Source organism: Dermacentor variabilis, chromosome 4, assembly GCF_050947875.1.
Source record: "Dermacentor variabilis isolate Ectoservices chromosome 4, ASM5094787v1, whole genome shotgun sequence".
NCBI lineage: Eukaryota > Metazoa > Arthropoda > Arachnida > Ixodida > Ixodidae > Dermacentor > Dermacentor variabilis.
In genome coordinates this window covers 235,729,607-235,749,035 of record NC_134571.1, presented here as the reverse complement: position 1 = coordinate 235,749,035, position 19,429 = coordinate 235,729,607, and the positions used below count along the sequence as shown (strand labels likewise).

At 45.1% G+C, this 19,429-nt stretch overlaps 1 protein-coding gene across 5 annotated transcripts in view; it reads right to left on the bottom strand.

Annotated features, from left to right (window-relative positions):
• The window catches only part of LOC142580215 (nitric oxide synthase-interacting protein), a 249,724-nt gene that overhangs the window by 199,507 nt on the left and 30,788 nt on the right, over positions 1-19,429 (bottom strand). For all 5 annotated transcript variants that reach the window (XM_075691116.1, XM_075691115.1, XM_075691113.1 and 2 more), the window contains exon 3: positions 15,678-15,783. In XM_075691116.1, coding sequence (XP_075547231.1) covers positions 15,678-15,783 — 106 coding nt within the window. The remainder of the gene's footprint in view (positions 1-15,677; positions 15,784-19,429) is intronic.

Here is a 19,429-nt window from a genome sequence, read left to right as displayed (position 1 = left end):
GCTCAAATCGCTGAAGTTGAGCCCACCATCGCGAGCCAATCTGTCGGTGTCAGGGTCCATTGCGACGAGCGTCGAAGTTAGCGTCATAGAATGAAGTACCAGCTTATGGGCGTCTTGCGCTGGAGTGTGAGGTATAGTAGCGGCGCCTGGTGGCGGTGCGGGAAACGACATCTGGGTCGTGCCAGCTTGGGTCGTATTGAGCCCTGGCTGTGGCGAAGCACGTTTCTAGGCCGAGTTTTGCGTCGATTCGCACATTTTTATGCCCTGTTGCGAGTGCGAAAAGGCTCGTCGCTTCTCATAGACCACGCCGACCACGCTGCGAGCTCGCTGCAGCCTATAGTTTAACGAAAACGGACTCTCCGTGTGCCGTGGGACGTAACGTGGGACGTAATTCGTTTCTCCTTCCGCTAGCCACCATACTCCCGCTTTCGCTCTGCTGTCGGCTCTGTCTTGGCTCTGTTTCTGGCCGCGCGTTCGCGTTTTGCGCAGAAAAGCCGTAGCGCCGTCTGCGGACGCCGTTCTACTCACCGATGGCGCAACGTCACTATGAGACCATGATGTCAGTTCTCCTCGATCGGAGGGCGGGCGATTTGAACTGCGCTAGAGGTACGCGGACGCTTCAGAACGCATTTTCTCTTAAAATAAGTCTCTCCTTGGCACGAAACAAGCGTTTCGAGGTTTCTGGGATGGTATTTCAACAGTCCACGTTGACTTAATAGTAACCTTTAGTGTCCCTTTAACTGAAAACGCACTAAATGTGCCCGAAAAAAATTAATTTATGAGTTCGTAGGGCGAGAAAACAGCTTTAAATCGCGTAAAATCACCGCAGTTCGCGGAGCCCTAACTCGTCTTTCCCGCCACCGAACGCCGCCATCTTGGTATCGTTCGAAAGCTCGAAGTTTCGCCATTCCCTTTCTGGATGGATGGATGTTATGAGCGTCCCCTTTGGAACGGGGCGGTGGCTTGCGCCACCAAGCTCTTGCTACTATGCTGCCTAATATCCTACCTAGGTTAACCAATGAGAAACAAAAAAAAGACACTATGAACTACCACGTCCAAATTTTCTGACACCCTATTGCGAACTGTGCTTTTGTACGTCTCCGTCTTTTGTCGTTTCCCTACTTTTCTTCCACCAATCCTCCAATCGCCTCTTACTGATGTCTATTGCGGACCTGTTTGCTTTACCATTGCTCCCGCTGAACCCAAGGGCTTCAAGGAGGCCAGTGGTGCCTAAATCGACCGCTGGATAGACGTCTTCACATTCTAATAAAATATGCTCCGTCGTTTCCCTAGCTTTACCGCAGCAAGCACATGCTTCTTCTTCCTTCTTATATCTCGCTTTATAGGTGCGTGTTCTAAGGCATCCCGATCTCGCTTCGAAAAGTAATGAGCTTCCCTTTGAGTTATCATAAATGGTTTCTTTCCTAATTTCGTTTTTTCCCCTTAAGTAGTTACTCATGGCAGGTTTCTTTTCCATTGCCGCCACCCATGAGATTAATTCAGCCTCTCTGACTTTCCGCTTGACCTTCTTTGTTGCTGTGTTGCCCACCCCACAGGCCGCATACTTGCTGGTAAGCTTCCTAGTTCTTTTCCTCCACTGTGAATCAATGTTTTGCCTGTACAGATACCTGAACACTCTCCCAGCCCATTTACTTTCCTCCATATTCCTCAGCCGTTCTTCATACTCAATTTTACTGCGAGCTTCCCTCACTTCAAAACTAGTCCAGCCCATATCCCCTTGCACAGCTTCATTTGTAGTCTTTCCGTGAGCGCCCAATGCGAGGCGACCCACTGACCTTTGGTTCCCGTCGAGTCCTGATTGTACCCCTGATTTAAAGCAAACAACCGCATTTCCAAAAGTAAGTCCTGGAACCATTACTCCTTTCCACATACCTCGGAGGACCTCGTACCTATTGTATCCCCATAGCGCTCTGTGCTTCATTATGGCTGCATTTCTCTTCCCCTTGACTGTTATGGTTTTTTCCTGTGTTTCCATATATCCGTTGCCTTCGTTTATCCATATACCAAGGTATTTATATTCTGTTACCCGAGGTATTTCTTGGCCCTGTATCTCCACTGTCTGTTCACTGTTTTCATTGAATACAATAACACCTGATTTTCTAACACTAAATTTCAAACCTAAATTGTTGGCTTCCTGTCCACAGATATTAGCCAGACGTTGCAAATCACTTTGCTTGTTTGCGAGCAACACAATGTCGTCCGCATAAAATAAACCTGGGAGTTGCTGCTCTAATACTGTACCTGCCTGTTTGTATGATAGATTAAACCCGATATTACTTCCTTCTAGCGCCCTCTCCATCCTCACCATGTACATCATAAACAGCAGCGGGGATAAAGGGCACCCCTGCCTCAGTCCCTTGTTGATATGAACTTTCTCCGCGCTCCTCATCCCTTCCCATTCAACGCAAACAGTATTTTCTAGGTAAATCTCTCTCAAAAGCTGTATACAATAGTTACCTAAGCCTTCCCCTTCCAGAATATCCCACAAAATGCTGCGGTCTACGTTGTCGTATGCTCCTGTAATGTCCAAAAAGGCCACATACAACGGTCTGCTTTCTGCCGATATTACTTCCTTCTAGCGCCCTCTCCATCCTCACCATGTACATCATAAACAGCAGCGGGGATAAAGGGCACCCCTGCCTCAGTCCCTTGTTGATATGAACTTTCTCCGCGCTCCTCATCCCTTCCCATTCAACGCAAACAGTATTTTCTAGGTAAATCTCTCTCAAAAGCTGTATACAATCGTTACCTAAGCCTTCCCCTTCCAGAATATCCCACAAAATGCTGCGGTCTACGTTGTCGTATGCTCCTGTAATGTCCAAAAGGGCCACATACAACGGTCTGCTTTCTGCTTTTGATATTTCAATACACTGAGTAAGAACAAACAAGTTATCATCCAAACGCCTACCTATTCTAAAGCCATTCTGAAGCTCTCCCAAAATGCCATTATTTTCTGCCCATGCTTGAAGCTTTAATTTGATTGCCTGCATTGCTAGCCTGTATATTACCGATGTAATGGTCAACGGTCTATACGAGTGAATTCTGTCTTTCTCCCCCTTACCTTTATAAATTAAATTCATTCTACTGTGTCGCCAACTGTCTGATATTCGTCTATCTTTTAAAGTTTTTTCAACTGCTTTCACGAGAGCTTCCTTACTTTTTGGTCCCAGTTCATTTATCAGCCTAACGGGAACCTCGTCTAGCCCTGTGGCTGTGCGCTTAGGAATTTTCTTTTCCGCTTTCTTCCAGTTTAAATTTGTAAGCACTATATAGCTCCTTTCCCCCTTGGGTCTCTTTCATGCTCTTTTTTTCTTCAAATACAACCTCGTCCTTGCCTTTGAAAGATTCGGCTGTTACTTTTTGGATGTAATTTATTGCTGCTTCTCCTTCCAGTCTGTTTTCATCTTCGTCTAGGATATGTTGTTGTATTGTTGTTGACTTCCTGCCTAATAATTTTATGTGATTCCAAAATATTCTAGGTGCGGCCTTCTTTTTCTCACGTATTTCTGACAACCAACTTTCACTTTCACCTTTTAATTTTGCTTGTACCAGTATTTGAACCATAGACTTTTTCTCCCGGTATATTTCCCATTTACTGGTTACTTCATCCTGTGGCAACTGCACCTTCTTTGCCTGCCTGTGCTCTCGAGATGCCTTCTGTCGTTCGGCGATGGCTTCTCGTATCTCCTTGTTCCACCAGCTTTTCGGTTTCTTTTTTCCTTTCCAATGAACATGTTGTTTCTCTTTCCGTAATTCTGTCGTTACTACACTTAGAAGCTCACCATATTCCCACCCCTTACTTGGCAACTTGCCAATTTCTTCCTCGACTCTATTGACTATATTTGCTATTTGTTCAGCGTTCAAATTTGGACTGGCCATTTTGCTTTCGTTGCTCTCTTTCCTAACTACATATCCCATTTTCAAAATGATGCGTTTATGGTCACTCCCTATGCTGCTAAACCCTTCCTCATCGATGACCATTTCTCTCAACTTATCATGAATTCCTTCTGTCATCAGACAGTAATCAATGGTCGATTGCCGGTTTCCCACTTCCCACGTGATCTGTCCTTCACACTTAGGCCCTGTATTCACAATCACGAGGTTATGTTGCTCGCAAAGGTCTAGCATTGACTTCCCGTTATTGTCGGTATAGCCATCTAAATCCTGTATGTGGGCATTCATGTCACCTAATAGGACTATCTCAGCACCATTCCCGAAACCCCTAATATCAGCGCTTATGCATTCCACTAACTCTTTATTCTTCTCTGTGCAATTTATTCTGGTCCACAAATACGTAACTCCAAGCCAAGTTTCTTTCCCACTCATTGTACCTGATAACCAAAGATGCTCTTGACATTGTGAATTTACTCTTTTCCATTTGCCATCTTGTAACAAACACACAAACCAATGCTATACCAATGCCTCCTTTACTAGATGCCTGCCACGTCGCTAGTCTTCCTATTGGAGCGGAGGTTCCCGTAGTTCAGGGTAGTCGCGGAGAGACGGCGCTCGCGGCCGACCCACTTCCTGTTGCGGAGGAAGTGACGATTACTAGGCTGGCGCGCGCTCGACCAATGGCTTGACCAGAGACTGTGGGTCCTGTGCCTCCGGGATCGCATCAGACGCCGCTAAAATCTCGGAGGCATGGCTACGTGATTTAGGTTTGCAGCAGCCACCGCAGCTAGCGCTCGCAGCCGACCCGGGTTAACCCGGGTGGGGAAGAGTAAAGAGGAAAGGGGCTTCTCGGCTCACGTGGCAGGCATCTAGTAAAGGAGGCATTGCACAAACACAAAAGAAGCGCGAGTCTGCTAGAGGCGGTCACACGGGCCCTGCGATGAAAGCGGGCCTCCGATTGGTTGCCGTACTGAAAGGCGTCCCGCCATTGGTTGCTGCTGCAGCAGCGGGCAAGCTGGCAACCACAGCGGACCGCAGTTGTCTGCTTTGAAAACCACGCCGGCGTGTTTCTTCGTTTGACACTCGCAGAATTCGGATTTATGAAAGCTCCCAGGTCAGTGATGGATCGTCGCTCGTTCGAAAAGAACTTTTAAATGAAGCATGCCTTCGGAAAATGGAAGCGCAAGCCTCCTACGGCGAGAAAAAGACGGCGGCCAGCGGGAGAAGCGCAGAACCCGACTGAACACTCGGATAACGTGGCACGTTATCTTGCACCGTGCGATTCCAGCAGCGAAGCCGACAATCGCCCTGTGTCATCGACACTGATAACCAAGCCACCGGAAGACGTGCCAACGGAGACTCTCGCACCTGTGCGTACGGCCGCGCGAGTCAGCAACCGAGATCGCGTTGTTCGAGGCGACGCGGGTCGAAGGTCTCCATCGCCGACAGAGACGGTGTGCGTTTCCGATGCATCGTGCCACAGGGACACGCAGCCTGCGAGTGAGCCCCAACCGTCGACGAGCTACATACTGTATGGTGACTCAAGGCTCACCAGACGAATCGTCGCACGATTCAGACCCGCCTCGAGCCGCGTTTTGTGCCAGCGGTGACTGCAGAAGCGCAGGCATGCAGCGTTCGCGACTCCCTTCGTGCAGTGTCCGCGACTGAGCGGAAGCAGCAATGCCAAGAACAAATTTCGGCCCCTTGTGACTGTGAGTTCGTTATTATGCCTGTTTCCGCGATGAACTCTTTGATCGCTAAAACTCTGTGCCCAAGATGCCAAACAGCGTTCTGTGGGTGTACACTGCGATACCAGGCTCGGTCTGGCAGTGAAAATGGTGGTCATGCACTACTCCAGACGGCACAAGAAAAGGATAAAGAACGCCTGAAGAAGGCATCCAAAGCCCACCAAACAATGAAGCAAAGGTGTAAGAAGATGCCTGACAGCAATGATTCAAAGTATTACAGCCCTGGTGCTTTTGAATAAATTTGCAGTGCTGTTAAAACTTTGCAGCCAGTTTTCTCAATGGCATTTTTTTTGTCAATCACCTCGCTCGTGGAAAGCGTAGCACAACAATGGCTGGACAGATTTTGGCCCAGTTTGTTTTGCTGTGATCCACAAGCTGTGCTGTACTTAAAGACAGTCTTGAAATGTTTCTTTATCTTTCCATTATTTAATTATTTCACAATTACTACATGGCTCCATGCAGTGAAGCACAGTCATGTGCATGTTATGTTAAGAAAAAAATTATTAGCGCTCTAAAAAAAAAATCGAACAGTGTCTTGATGTAGATTAGACATCTGTGCAAACATACAAAGTATTCCCTGCTCCCTATCATGTTTCGTTACTGTGCCAGGCTTTCCACAAGCAAGGAACTTATAAATTCTTATAAAACAAAAACTGATTAAGATATCCTAATGAAATTTTAGATTTGTCTTTTTATTGTAATGTGCAGTGTGTGTGCCAAATTTCAGCCCTTTCTGTCAAGAAACAAAAAAGTTAATTCTGATCCCCTCCTCCCCCCTTAAATGTGTCAATGTCCAGTCCCATAACGGTTCAAAATCGTACCACAGGGCCAAACGCTGTGGCTTTCTGGCAACCTGGAGGACTTCGCGAGGAATGACATAATCCCAAACATATTCCTCATATCGCAGGATTGGCGGCTTAATCATGTTTGGTTTGTTTGTATAGTGTAAGCGTGAGTTGCACTGTGTGACTATGTTGAAGCATATGTGTTGTGGCGAGGACTGAATTCTCAGTACGTAAGAAAAAGTTAGTAGCACTCTGCGCTGCTGTAAAGGAGGTTCATTACAGTCAACATACGAACTCTGGACAGGCGATGTTCTGTAAGCACCACTTGCCAGTCGTAGTCCAAAGTTATGAACTGGATCAAGTCGTCGGACATAAGACTGTCTGGCTGAACCGTATATGATGCTACCATAATATAATATGCTGCGTTGCGCACCAAAGTACAGTAGATGCATAGCAGGCATTCAAAGTCAGAGCCCCAGCTCTTCCGGGACAGAACTTTGAGGACGTTAAGTGCATTATTCGCTTTTATTTTAAGGCTCTTTATGTGAGCGAGAAAGTTCATCTTTTTATCAAACAAAACACCCAGAAACGTGTGTTCTTGCTCTACTGGTAGTGTGGCTTCTTGTGGGATCTGGTTGTAGGCCCCTTTTTTGTGTAAAGACAACACTAACAGTTTTTTCACTTGAGAAGCGAAAGCCGTTTTCAGACGCCCACTGTGTTAGTTTGTTTAATGTAATTTGAATTTGCCGTTCGCAGGATGCCAAGTTGGATACACGACACGCAATTTGTAGATCATCCACATATAATGAATGCATTACAGAGGATGGAATTACCTTAGTGGCAGAGTTCATTTTCACCACAAACAATGTTGTGCTTAATACGCATCCTTGTGGCACACCGTTTTCCTGAATGAATACACGTGACAGCGCCGTTCCTAAACGCACCAGGAATGTTCGGTCAGACATGAAATGAGCTAGACACTTGAGCATTCTACCTCGGATTCCTAAATCTGCTAAGTCCCTTTAGATGCCAAACCTCCATACTGTGTCGTACGCCTTTTCTAAATCAAAGAAAACAGTGAGACAATATTGTTTGTGTAGAAAGGCCGCACATATCTCGTCTTCTAGCCGGACTAGGTGATCTGTTGTGAAGCAACCTTTCTTGTATCCACATTGATGGTTATCTAGCATGTTCTCTGTTTCAAGGATGTATGTCAGTCTTATGTTGATGATGGCTTCATAGGACTTTGCAAGACAACTTGTGAGTGCTATGGGTCTATAACTGGTTGCTGTTGTGGGAGGTTTTCCAGCTTTCAAGAACGGGATTATGATGGCTTTTTTCCACTCTTTGGGCATTTTTACCATTTCCCAGATTATGTTGAAGAAATGAAGCAAGGTCTCAACTACTTTAGGGGATAGGTGAGCTAGCATTGCGTAATGTACCCTGTCCGGACCGGGTGCTGTTATTTTGCCAGTAGTAAGTGCTCTGTTGATTTCTGGAAGCGTTAAAGCGGCGTTATACATTCTTTCTGAACTTCCTGTGGTCGGAAGCTTTAGTTTTTCTGCTAATTGCTTATGTTTTACAAATGGAGCAGAGTAGTTCTGTGAGCTTGATATATCACGGAGATGTTGCCCTAAAATGTCTGCTTGTTCTTCTATATTTGTTTGCGTGCCTGGAGGCGATAGTAAGGGGATAGTGTAAGAAGCGTAGTCGCCTCTAAACTTATGAATCTGATCCCACATTCATTTGGATGTTATTGAGCTATTTATAGATGAGACATAATCTTTCCAGGACTGTCTCTTGGCTTGTCTGCATGTGTACCTGTCTTTCGCTTTTGATTTCTTGAAAGAGAGTACATGTTCTTGTGTTGGGTATCGCCAAAAGATACCCCACGCTTTGTTTTGTAGCTTTTTTGTTTCTCTAGATTCCTTTGTCCACCGGGGTTTCAGGTTTTTTCTTAAGAAACCAGAGGATTGTGGGATTGTCTGTTCTGCTGCAACGAGTATGCAGGCGGTAATCTTCTCATTCATTTCGTCTATTGTTAGCTCATCTGATATGTTATCCAGAGCGGCCTTTTCAGTAAAGAGAGGCCAGTCTGCTAGGTGGGGTTTCCAACAAGGTGGTCTTAATGGTATGGTAGGAAAAGGAGATGTTCTTTAAATAATAGCAGGCATATGGTCACTACCATAGGCGTTGTCAATAACACTCCATTGAAAATCGCCAGAGAGAGATGGAGAGCACAGTTCCAGATCTAAGCAACTCATAGCTCCTGTGCTTGGGAAGTAGTAAGTTGCCGCACCGGTGTTTAAAAGGCATATGTCATTTGTTAGGATAAAATCTTCAAGCATTTGACCCCTGTTGTCAGTAGTTTTACTACCCCATAACGTGTTATGTGAATTAAAATCACCGCCTATTAAAAATGGTTTAGGTAGCTGGTTTAAAATTAACTCTAGATCTCTTACGGTAAAATGTGAATGCGGCGGAATGTATACTGAACAAATGGTGATGGTTTTGTGAGCTAAAACGGTGACAGCAACGGCTTCTATGTGAGTGTTAATGGGAACTTCGCTGGCTGCTATACCACCTGGCAGGACAATGGCTACACCACCTGACAGCCGGTTCGCCTGAGTACGGTCGCGCCGTACAACAGTGAAACCTTTAAAAATGTTTTTCTGTTTTTCACCTAGGTTTGTTACCTGTAAGCACAGGGCCACAGGAGAGAAGTTTATTAACATGTCTTTAATGTCACCTAAGTTGTGTAAAAGCCCTCTACAATTCCAATGGATAATAAAAGCCATCTTAAAATTGAAAGATAAGAAATGGCACTACGGAAAAATTAAGAGGCGAGGTATAGGTGACATGGATTTAAAGAGGCTAATACAAATGAGGGATAACCTTTAGGTTACCGCTTTCTTATTTTGAGTGGTCCTTATTTAGTGGTTCTTATTTTGAGTGGTTTTGAGTGTCCTTGGGTGTCAATGACAATGGGTTTTTGTGTCGACCTCCATTGCTCTCTCTGAGGCGCTGGAGGACCGAGAGTTTGTCGCTGAGACACGTGTCTCGGGCCTTGGGGTTCGTTTGATCTTAGGGCCCTGCGGGACTGGTGTCTGCAGGGCCTGCGAAGATGATGGAGCAGTACTGGCTGTTTCCACCACGGGGGCGGGAGGCGTCACTACGGGACCACTGTGCGTGGGCTCGCAGGACTCCTCAGGCCTCTGTGACGATTCCCCCTCCTTCGTCACATTGGCATAACTGCGTCGCGAAAGGGACGACAGTCGCTTTCTGGCTTCGAAGAACGAGATTTTTTCTTTAACAGATAGTGCAATTGCTTCTTTTTCTTTTTTCCAGCAAGGGCAAGACCGCTAGTAAGCAGGATGATCTTCTTTGCAGTTAACACAATGTGGTGAAACGGTGCAATTCTCAGATTGGTGATCGTTGGAGCTGCATTTAGCACAAGTTGTTTGTTCTCGGCACGCATGTGAAGCATGTCCAAATCTTTGGCACTTGAAACATCGTCTGGGATTCGGGATATATGGTCTCACATTGACTTTGACATAACCTGCATCGAGTGAAGTAGGCATTACGCTTGTTCCGAAGGTGAGTATAACATGTTTGGTGGGGATTTCTTGATCGTTTCTGCGGATTACTATTCTTTGTACGTTGGTAACATTTTGTTCCTGGAAACCTTCCAGCAGTTCCTCGTCGCTTAAGCCAATAAAGTCTTCTTCAGATATTACTTCCCTGCTTGTATTAAGTGTTCTGTGGGCTGAAACAGTCCCTGTCTCCTCGCCAATACTGGTAAGTTCAGACAGCTTATCTGCTTGATCTTTATTATTCAGTTCTAGGAGGAGGTCCCCGCTAGACATTTTGGAGGCTTTGTATGTCTGTCCGATTTTATCTTTCAGGCATTTGGCTGGCAGAAATGGAGAGAGCTTTCTAACTGGCGTGTTGCTTTCACTGTGGACTACATAGTATTTGGGGAAAGATGGAGCATTGCTAAGAAAGGAGAATTGGAATGGTACTTCGGTGCAGCATCTTTTCAGACACCGATCATAGACTACAGAGGCTTGCGCTGCCATAGGAAAATTTGTTTGTTCAGCAACAGCGCCGACCGCCCACCATAGAGCCCAATGAAGGGGACGTGGCAGAGCTTGCGTACAAGTCTGCACGACGCCAGTCGTACGCCATCACTATAACCAAATATGGTGTACCCAAGGTAGGATAGCCACACACGGTTAACCCTTGCCGCCAAGGAGAAAAGGAGCAACCAGAAGAGAGAAGAAGATAGGAAATGCCAGAAAGTGAGAGAGAAAGACGTAGATTCGAGGAGAAAGAGACAGGAAGAGGCGACTGCCGATTTCCCCCGAGTGGGTCAGTCCGGGGGTGCCGTCTACGTGAAGCAGACGCCAAAGGATGTGTTGCCTCCGCCGGGGGGCCTTAAAGGTCCAAACACCCGGCATCGGCTCAACCCCCAGGATCCCCCTTTCCCCGGACACGACTGAGCCGCACACGGCTACATGCAGGAGGGTCCAACCCTCGTGTGCTCGGGTATGTGGTGTCGCAACGCACCAAACGCTTGCTGACGCAGACGCCCGTGTGGGGTGACATTTGGCGTTCCCAACATGGGGCAAGCTCTTGGATAACAGGACGACAATCGGTTTGGTGCAAAGAAGGCTTCGTTTGGACCAGCGTTAGGCCTTGCCCAAAGGCATGATTGCTAGCTAGGTTGGGCATGTGCTTTCTTGAATGCAAGTTAACGCTGCACCAATGTCACCAAACTTGTGTGGAAGCTGAGATTTGCAATGAGTTTTCCTCCTAAGAAATCGACAGCGCGAGGGCCGTGGAGGGCATGCAACGAAGAGTGGGCCTGAAGCGAGTGAGTGCAACAGCCAACACGGTGGCCGATTTTCCTGGGAATATGTAAATAGTCTCCTCTCTGTATCTTTGGCTCTGGGAGCCGGGCACCAGAAATGCTGGCTAGAATGTCAGCAGGGCGCAGTCCCACGAGTCCACTTGGAAGCTGCGTGTTGAGAAGTGAGCAGGGACCACTTAGTTAGGCCTGTATCTCCTTGCGGCGGCTTTATGAGGCTTTTTTGGCATTGATATCCATCATAGACACGATTAGGCCTAAGGCACTTCGAAGCTGCTGGTCGCATGTTCAAAGATGACCGCTATGCTGTGTCACTTAGCAGGTGCAAACGGATTAGCTAGTTTTGCTATACTCACCCAAGCGGAGAAACCTCAATGAAAATAGAAAGCTTATTTTGTTCAGATGGATTCAATATTTTGCAGGTGGAATAACAGAAAGCTCGGGGGACCACAGAGCACTTCGTTCAGATGAGCATCACTCACTTTCATGCTGTACTATAACCAGAAAAATTCTGTCGAAGCAAATAACTTCATTCAAACGAACTTGATTGTTGTTTTTGCCGCATAAAGCTATGCAATAGACGTGTGGTTCAGCATCGCATCCGACGGCCGATGCTGCGGCAGCCTCTACTGCCTCAATTCTAAAAATGTTTGTGGAGCGCATTCCAGCGACTTTGCAGAACGGCCTCAAATAACAGAGGAGGCCCTTCCCAGTTCCCGGTCCAATGCAGCAGCATATAACAACCCCCGATAAGGGAGAGCCACCATCACATACTCCCCCAATGGCGTGTAGGTGCAAGGTTGCTCTTGCAAGCGCACGCGCCGCTTCATCAAAGTCCTGACCCACTGTTGCCGGGTGGACATTGTGGCGTGAACTTTGAGGGAAAGCCACCGTCAGCCCCCATCATTGTCAACCCCTGCAACAGCTGCCGTATCTGGATGGCCGCAACATGGGCTTGTGCTGCCTATTGACATGAATTCTGCCATTTCCTGCCCGAGTTTACCTTTGCATCTCCCCGGAAACTTCGTCACCGCTGTCCTTTCAGTGATCTCTCCGCCGTAAGGGAACATTTAAGGAGGGAGGGATGTGAGAATGCTCAGGTCCCATGTTCGTCACAGGCACGGCAAACGTTGCGTCCAGTGCACACGCACCAAGCAGGCTGGGGAGAGGGGAAACCTTCCTTTCACGAGTGGCGCATAGGAATCGCAAGGGCTATCAGCGCCACTGGATGTGTCACATGAGATCTCTCTGGCATCACCCAACTTTCTTTGGTGGCCAGCAAGTGGCGAGTGTAGTAGTAGTCTCCGCTACCATTCCCGTTTTCCCGCATGTGGTTAGACAACCGCGTTTTTGCCGCGGCAGTTGTCGCGGCCGCCCGTATCCCCAGCTGGTAAATCGGAAGCCCTTTCTTTACCTACCATATTATTCTCTTCGAGGGAACCCTCAGCGATGTCAACTATATAAACGTGGTTGTCATCTGTTGAGACCTCAGGCTTGTACTGGAGTGCGGTTGAAGAGCAGGCATGCGCCAGCTGCAGGGCTCGGTGTGCCAAGGCCCCGTGTACCGACAACACTGGACTTGGTAGACCACCGGCTGTGCAGGGTCATACCACAACTCACATTGCTTCATTATTTGAAGAGGTCAGAGAAATCGAAACATCATGTTGACATGCTGCCAGGAGAAGGTTCCCACCAAAGCAGACACTGACTTTTCCTTCCTGCCTTTCTTTTCTTGGAAAGCATATTTAACGCCAGCAAACAAGGACAGAAGGGGGACGACACCACAATGCGCTCTTTTCTCCCTTCTGTCCTTGTTTGTTGGTGCTAAATATGCTTTCCAAGTCAGTTTACCAACAAGCCCAACAAATGGCAATGCTGAAATTTATTTTTTTTTCTTCTTTTTTTCTGCACAGCACCATTGAGAGGAAGGGCCTTCCATTTGAAATTTCAAGCAGTTTTGTGCCATGCTACCACTTCATACTTTGTAGGCACTATTTCAACCTCATGATCTACTTGCCACAATTGTGCGTTTCTGACGGCCAAACCTGGTAAGGGGTCCTTTAATATTCTCCAGATATTAAGTTAGTGAGTTTCTGTCTGTTACCTTTCACGTATCTCCAGAACTTATGAGGTGTTGATTTGACAAATTTAATGTCAAGGTACCTCTGTACGAACATAGCTATGAATATTTGTAGGAACATAACCACGAATGGCAGAAAACTTGCCTACAACTTGACACCACTGCATCATTCTTACCTAGATAACTTTCTGTGAATCCATCAAAAGTACCCTTTCCCCTTTCTTCTTTTTGATAATAGTGCTGATATTCTGTGCCAAAATATTAGCTTCCCAGGTGTTAACTGTGTGGCATTGTACGTTGTTGAATGCTGTTTCAGCACGCCGTGAGCAGGCAAGAAACGGGGCTATGCTTTCCTTTAGGAGAGTGGCAGAGCGAAGAAAAATAACAACTGGACAATGAGACAAACGCACAATCCTTGTTATGCACTGAAGCTCTCTCCCGAGTAATTCTAGCAACTAGCCCAAATTTTTAAGCTAGAGCGTAGGTTTGGGCATGTTGGTATTCCATAACTTTTAGGTTTTTAGCGCACAAAAAGGGACGAGAGACAGAGGTACGACACAGACACAGCACTGTGTCTGCATCGTACCTCTGCCTCTCGTCCCTTTTTGTGTGCTAAAAACCTAAAAGCTTTAAGATAGCTTTTCCATTGGCAAGCATGCAGCCTACGTAGCCATTTGCAGTTGAATTGTGCACAGAACTTATTACGTGCTTGACTCATGGTCTTGAATGTTTCCTCAGACACAAAAAATGGTTTATTGTCAGTGAGCCTTGGATGTAGCAAAAATATTTCTGTAATCAATATTTGGGGTTTTACGTGCCAAAACCACTTTCTGATTATGAGGCACGCCGTAGTGGAGGACTCTGGAAATTTCGACCACCTGGGGTTCTTTAACGTGCACCTAAATCTAAGCACACGGGTGTTTTCGCATTTCGCGCCCATCGAAATGCGGCCGCCGTGGCCGGGATTCGATCCCGCAACCTCGTGCTCAGCAGCCCAACACCATAGCCACTGAGCAACCACGGCGGGTATTTCTGTAATCAGATTCGACAAGCACTAGACACTGCAGTGGTTGCACAAGGTGACACATGTGAAACCAAGTCCCACTGCCACAACCGTCACTGCACAACTTTATTATGAATTCATTCATAGTCACATTAATTACGGTATTGCTGCTCATGGCAACATGTACCAGTGCCGCTTATCATCTGTTCAGCACATGCAAAACCAAGCTCTGCACATTATTTCTAACTTCAGTTGAGATAATATCATATGCGTGGAAAATAAATTGACAACTACTGATTTATTCGCAGTCAACATAATTACTATTCTTTTCAGGTTGATTAATAAAGATCTCACACACAACTTTATTTCCTTAGATTCCTTGAAGAATGTTAACCCTACTCGTTTTGCATATAAAAATTTCTTGCAGCCTAAAGCTCTTACTAATCACGGTAAAATGACAGCACCATTCTGCGCTATTAAAATGTGGCATTCTCTTCCCTACCCCATCAGAACATCACCATCTTTTACTGCTTTTAAAAAAATACTTAAAGCCCATCTTTTAAATAAATAATTCTGTTATGATTTCTTTACTGCATGTACTCTGTACTTCTCTTTTTTTTCTTTCTAATTTATCTTTGTAATTATTTTACATGGTAACAATGCACTGTTACTGTTCATGTTAACTTTCCTTACATATATTCAATGTTCATGCAAAATTATATTTCTTTATCAAATAGTTATGTCACCACAAAACAGATTCATGTATATATAAACTTTCGTTTTTATGTACCCATTTCTTCTGTTGGTTTGGTTGATTCTATACTTCTCTGCAAATTTCGTAATTTGTATCCAGTAATCATGTACAGAGGGTCCCGGTAGAGTCTTGTGACCCACTTCTGCATGTCCTTCTCGTAATCGTACTTTGGAAAATTGATTGATTGATTGATTCATTGATAGATTGATAGATTGATAGATAGATAGATAGATTGATTGATTGATTGATTGATTGATTGATTGATTGATTGATTGATTGATTGATTGATTGATCGATCGATCGATCGATTGATTGATTGGATTGATTGACTGACTGTATTCAAGTGGTACATCACGTACACAGGTATTTGATATTTTCCTAACCCCAGTGGTTAGGAAAATATCAAATGCTTCAAATCTTCAAAAGATAAGTCATTATGAAAGCAAAAACTCGACCAAACATAAAACACAATTCAGGGATTGCAATGATGCAAGTAAGGGGTTTAACATTGGACACACATACCCATAGACAAGGAGGTAGATGCTGTGCTAACAATGGTACGCTCCTTGCAAACAAAGGACTCGGCTTTGGAACGCTCTTCTGCAAGGGCCAGCTCCTGCAGTTCCTTCTGAAAAAACCAAGACAGTATCCTCAATGCCTTGCCCCACAATGGTGAAACCAACTGTACTCATCTGACCCAGCCACACTACAAATGCTCATGAGTTACGCTCACTGTAATGAGCCTTGAATAAGAGGTACTTGATCAATTGAGAGATCATGGTTCTAAAGCACAAATTATGGGACAAAATACAAAAGTTGCAACGAATTATGCAGCATGTTTGGCTATTGCCCCAAGCAAAGCTAGCAGAAGCACCAAAAATTCTCCCAATAATGTCTTTATACACCCCAGTTGTAAGTTGTACAGTTTTTGTTACCTTCATCTTGTCTATCAAACTATAGTACATCATGTTCAATCAATAAATTATTAGTAAGAACCTCGAAGTGTATCAAATCTACTCATAATTGATTTTGGAGACAACTTTCTCAAGAGAACAATTTGTAACAGAAGAGCTAATAGTTTGGCAAGTTGGTACTGACATGAACCAAGGGGTTGTAGTGGAGAGCCAGAACCAGAGGACTAGCACAGTAGGCTCTGAAAGAGAACGGACCAGCTCCTACTGTGCTTGCACTGCCCAACTTTTTCTTCCTTCACAGCCAGCACCAAGGCACCGGCTGAGAGCGGTGACCCCCGCATTTGCAGCGTCGGTGAGAACTACCGTATCAATTGATATTACTGGTTGCACAATGAAAGGAAAGGCAAGCTTGACACAAGCGCAACCGGTATCTTTACTGAAACTTATAATATTCATTTATTAGCATCCCCTTCAGGACAAATAGCTGTTAAATAGCTTGCTTGAGCTAATCAGGTAATCTACATATTTATCAGTCTAGCATGTTTTCTACCTCTCCTTAATCTTTTCTCCGTTCCTTAAAACCTCTATATCTACGTTGTGCCTGGTAACAGATCTGTGCCTGGTAACAGATCCCATCCTATCAATGTCTTCCCTGCCTTTTCCACCATACTCTAATAGACTTATCTGGACTACTGATTGGTTAATGCTTCCATCCACTTTAAATCCCAGCGCTTGTGGAAGGTAGATGTTTCTAATAGGTCTCACTGAGTGAATATCTTCAAATTGCATTAGGATGTGCCGAGTTGTCTCCGAATTAGTGTTGTAGCAAACACAGGCCTTATAATGTTGGGAATATTTGCTTCGGTATGCTTTTGTCCTTGGGCATCCAGCTCAGACCTCAAATAACGAGGCACTGCTCTTCTTGTTATCGTACAGATTTTCCCTTCTAATTTCTTTCTTGCTGTTCTTTAAATCACCATGGTCTTTTTTGCATATTCATTGCATCCAATTAACTTTCTCTGTGTCACTCATTTTCTTTCTGATGACCTCTCTCTTTCAGAGAGACGATCACCCATAACCTCCAGCGAAGCAGATAGTAGAGGGGTGCTGTGCACACGGCCGTGTCACCAGCCATGTGCACAGCACCCCTTTATTTTCAATTGTACACCCTCGCAGCTAACACACCTTCGGTCATTTCTGCACCCACCCGCCTTATGCCCTCTCCCCTTTAGAAGAACCATGCCTATATATACTGCGCCAAGGAAAGCATATGTTGCCTTAAAAAAGACAAGTCCATTTGTCGAAAAGTTGGCTCCTGTTTTTACCTTGTTCTCATTTTGCTCATTATCCTGGAAATGTCACATGGCCTCCATAATCAACAATGCAAATTGTATGTAAGGTTACTTGCGGAGAAACGTAAGCAAATCCCTTTCACTGCTGAAACTTCTATTGTATAAAACACTAGTTCAATCTAAGTTGCTAATACGTTGCTGCTATTTTGGACCCTTACAATGCTACTCTGGTTAATTACATTGAAATGGTTCAGAATAATTCCCCCCATTTTATTCACTCAAACTTCAATCACACTTCTAGCATATCTTTTATGAAAAGCAACTTGTGTCTACCACCCTTATCACTATGCAGAAAGGCGTTTCACGTATGCCATTTTCACAAATAATTTCATAATCACATCCTAAGCAGCTAAGTGAGTTCATTCTAGCACCTACTTATCCATCATGTCAAGTAAGCAGCACTTTTTGTCACACAAACAGGTTTTTATATTCATTTATTCCACATATAACAAACGACTGGAACCACATTCCTGATGACATCGCGTGAATCGAAGACACCTTACTTTTTCGCCAAACCTGGTTTGCTTTTTTTCAACTTAACAACGTGACCACATGCGCTGTATTTGCCCATACACTGTAGCGTCATATTTTCGTATTTTTCTTTTGTCCAGTTCAGATGTTGCTAGGTTAATATAATTTGAATTTCATTGTATTCTTGTTATTTCATTTTTTAATGATTACGTCCACTGCACATGTCGCTTGCATTATAGAAATTTGTTGTAATTGTTGTTATTGTTTTGTGCATGTACCCCACTCCACTCTGTAATGCCTTGGCACATGAGGGCATGTGAAACAAATAAATAAAAATAAATAAATAAAAATTGCTGGTGACATTACCTTGCTTGTCTTTTACTGCATACATCCTCTCTTTTTTTGCCAAGTTTCCTTCTCAATGGTTTTATGCTGCAGCCATTTTTTACTGTTTCCTCAATATTTCCGACATAATTTCGAATCTCACTTTTCTTCTTATCAGCTTTAACAGTCCAGCTAATTTTATGTAAAATTCTGCAAGTTAGAAATTTTCATGCTTTGTCATTTCTTTATTAGCTACTTTGTTACTTGGGAGAGATTATTTCGGTGCCTTACCTCCCACTTCAATTGCGCCTTCTGAAATCAAGTTATGGTCTCATTCATTATCTGTATGTTATTGCAAGCAGTTACTAGCGCCACCTAGGTGCTGCTTAAGTGGACAACGTTGGTGTATTCAATAAAGCTTGTTCGTTGTGTGCTGCCATACGTGCTGGTGGTTCGTTGCGGCCGACTGCATGCAGCTGTCGCAAGACACTTCTCTGTTTGGCAGCGCAGCCCCTTTCAAGTTAGAAGCCTCAGTTCGTGATGCCAGTGTACGGTTTTGAATCTCAGGGTTGAGGACGAGAGACAAGCTCTTGGAACAGATGAAGAGGAGACCAGAAGCTTTATACAATATGTACAGCCTCGTCCACTCTTAGGGTGAACACGGTTCACCGTGGCCGCGCTCCGCAGAGCGCCAGTGCGTCCAGCGCGGCGGCGCATCGAAGCGAAGCGGCGCAGGCGCACATGGACCCAGGGGAGGCGCTTCGCGTTGTCTGCTACAGCACTGGAGCGCGCCGCCTCTTGCTTTGCTGTAAAGTACACTTCGCTAGACCCAGGTGACTGAGTGCCCGAGGCGGCATTGTGGGAAGCCGCACTTCACTAAATGGAGCATTTTCCAGCTGTTTCCATCTACAGTTTGTGAACAGCCTGCTTAATCATTATACATAAACAGAAACAAGCTTCCCGCCACATAAATCACTTAGCATGTTTTTTATAAGTGATGAGGGTAAAAATAGTCATTTTTTTTGCGCTCTTTATTAGGCTGGGGCCATTTTATTTCATTCTTACAGCAGTAGGTGTAGTGCATACCAAGAAACCTATTAGGCGTGCTCTTGGTTGGAGTCATCATGTGATGAGCCGAGCGCGCCGTTTCGCGCATGTCTTGATGCTAGAACAAATGTGCTTAATTGACTTAAGAAAACAACCGAAACCCGCC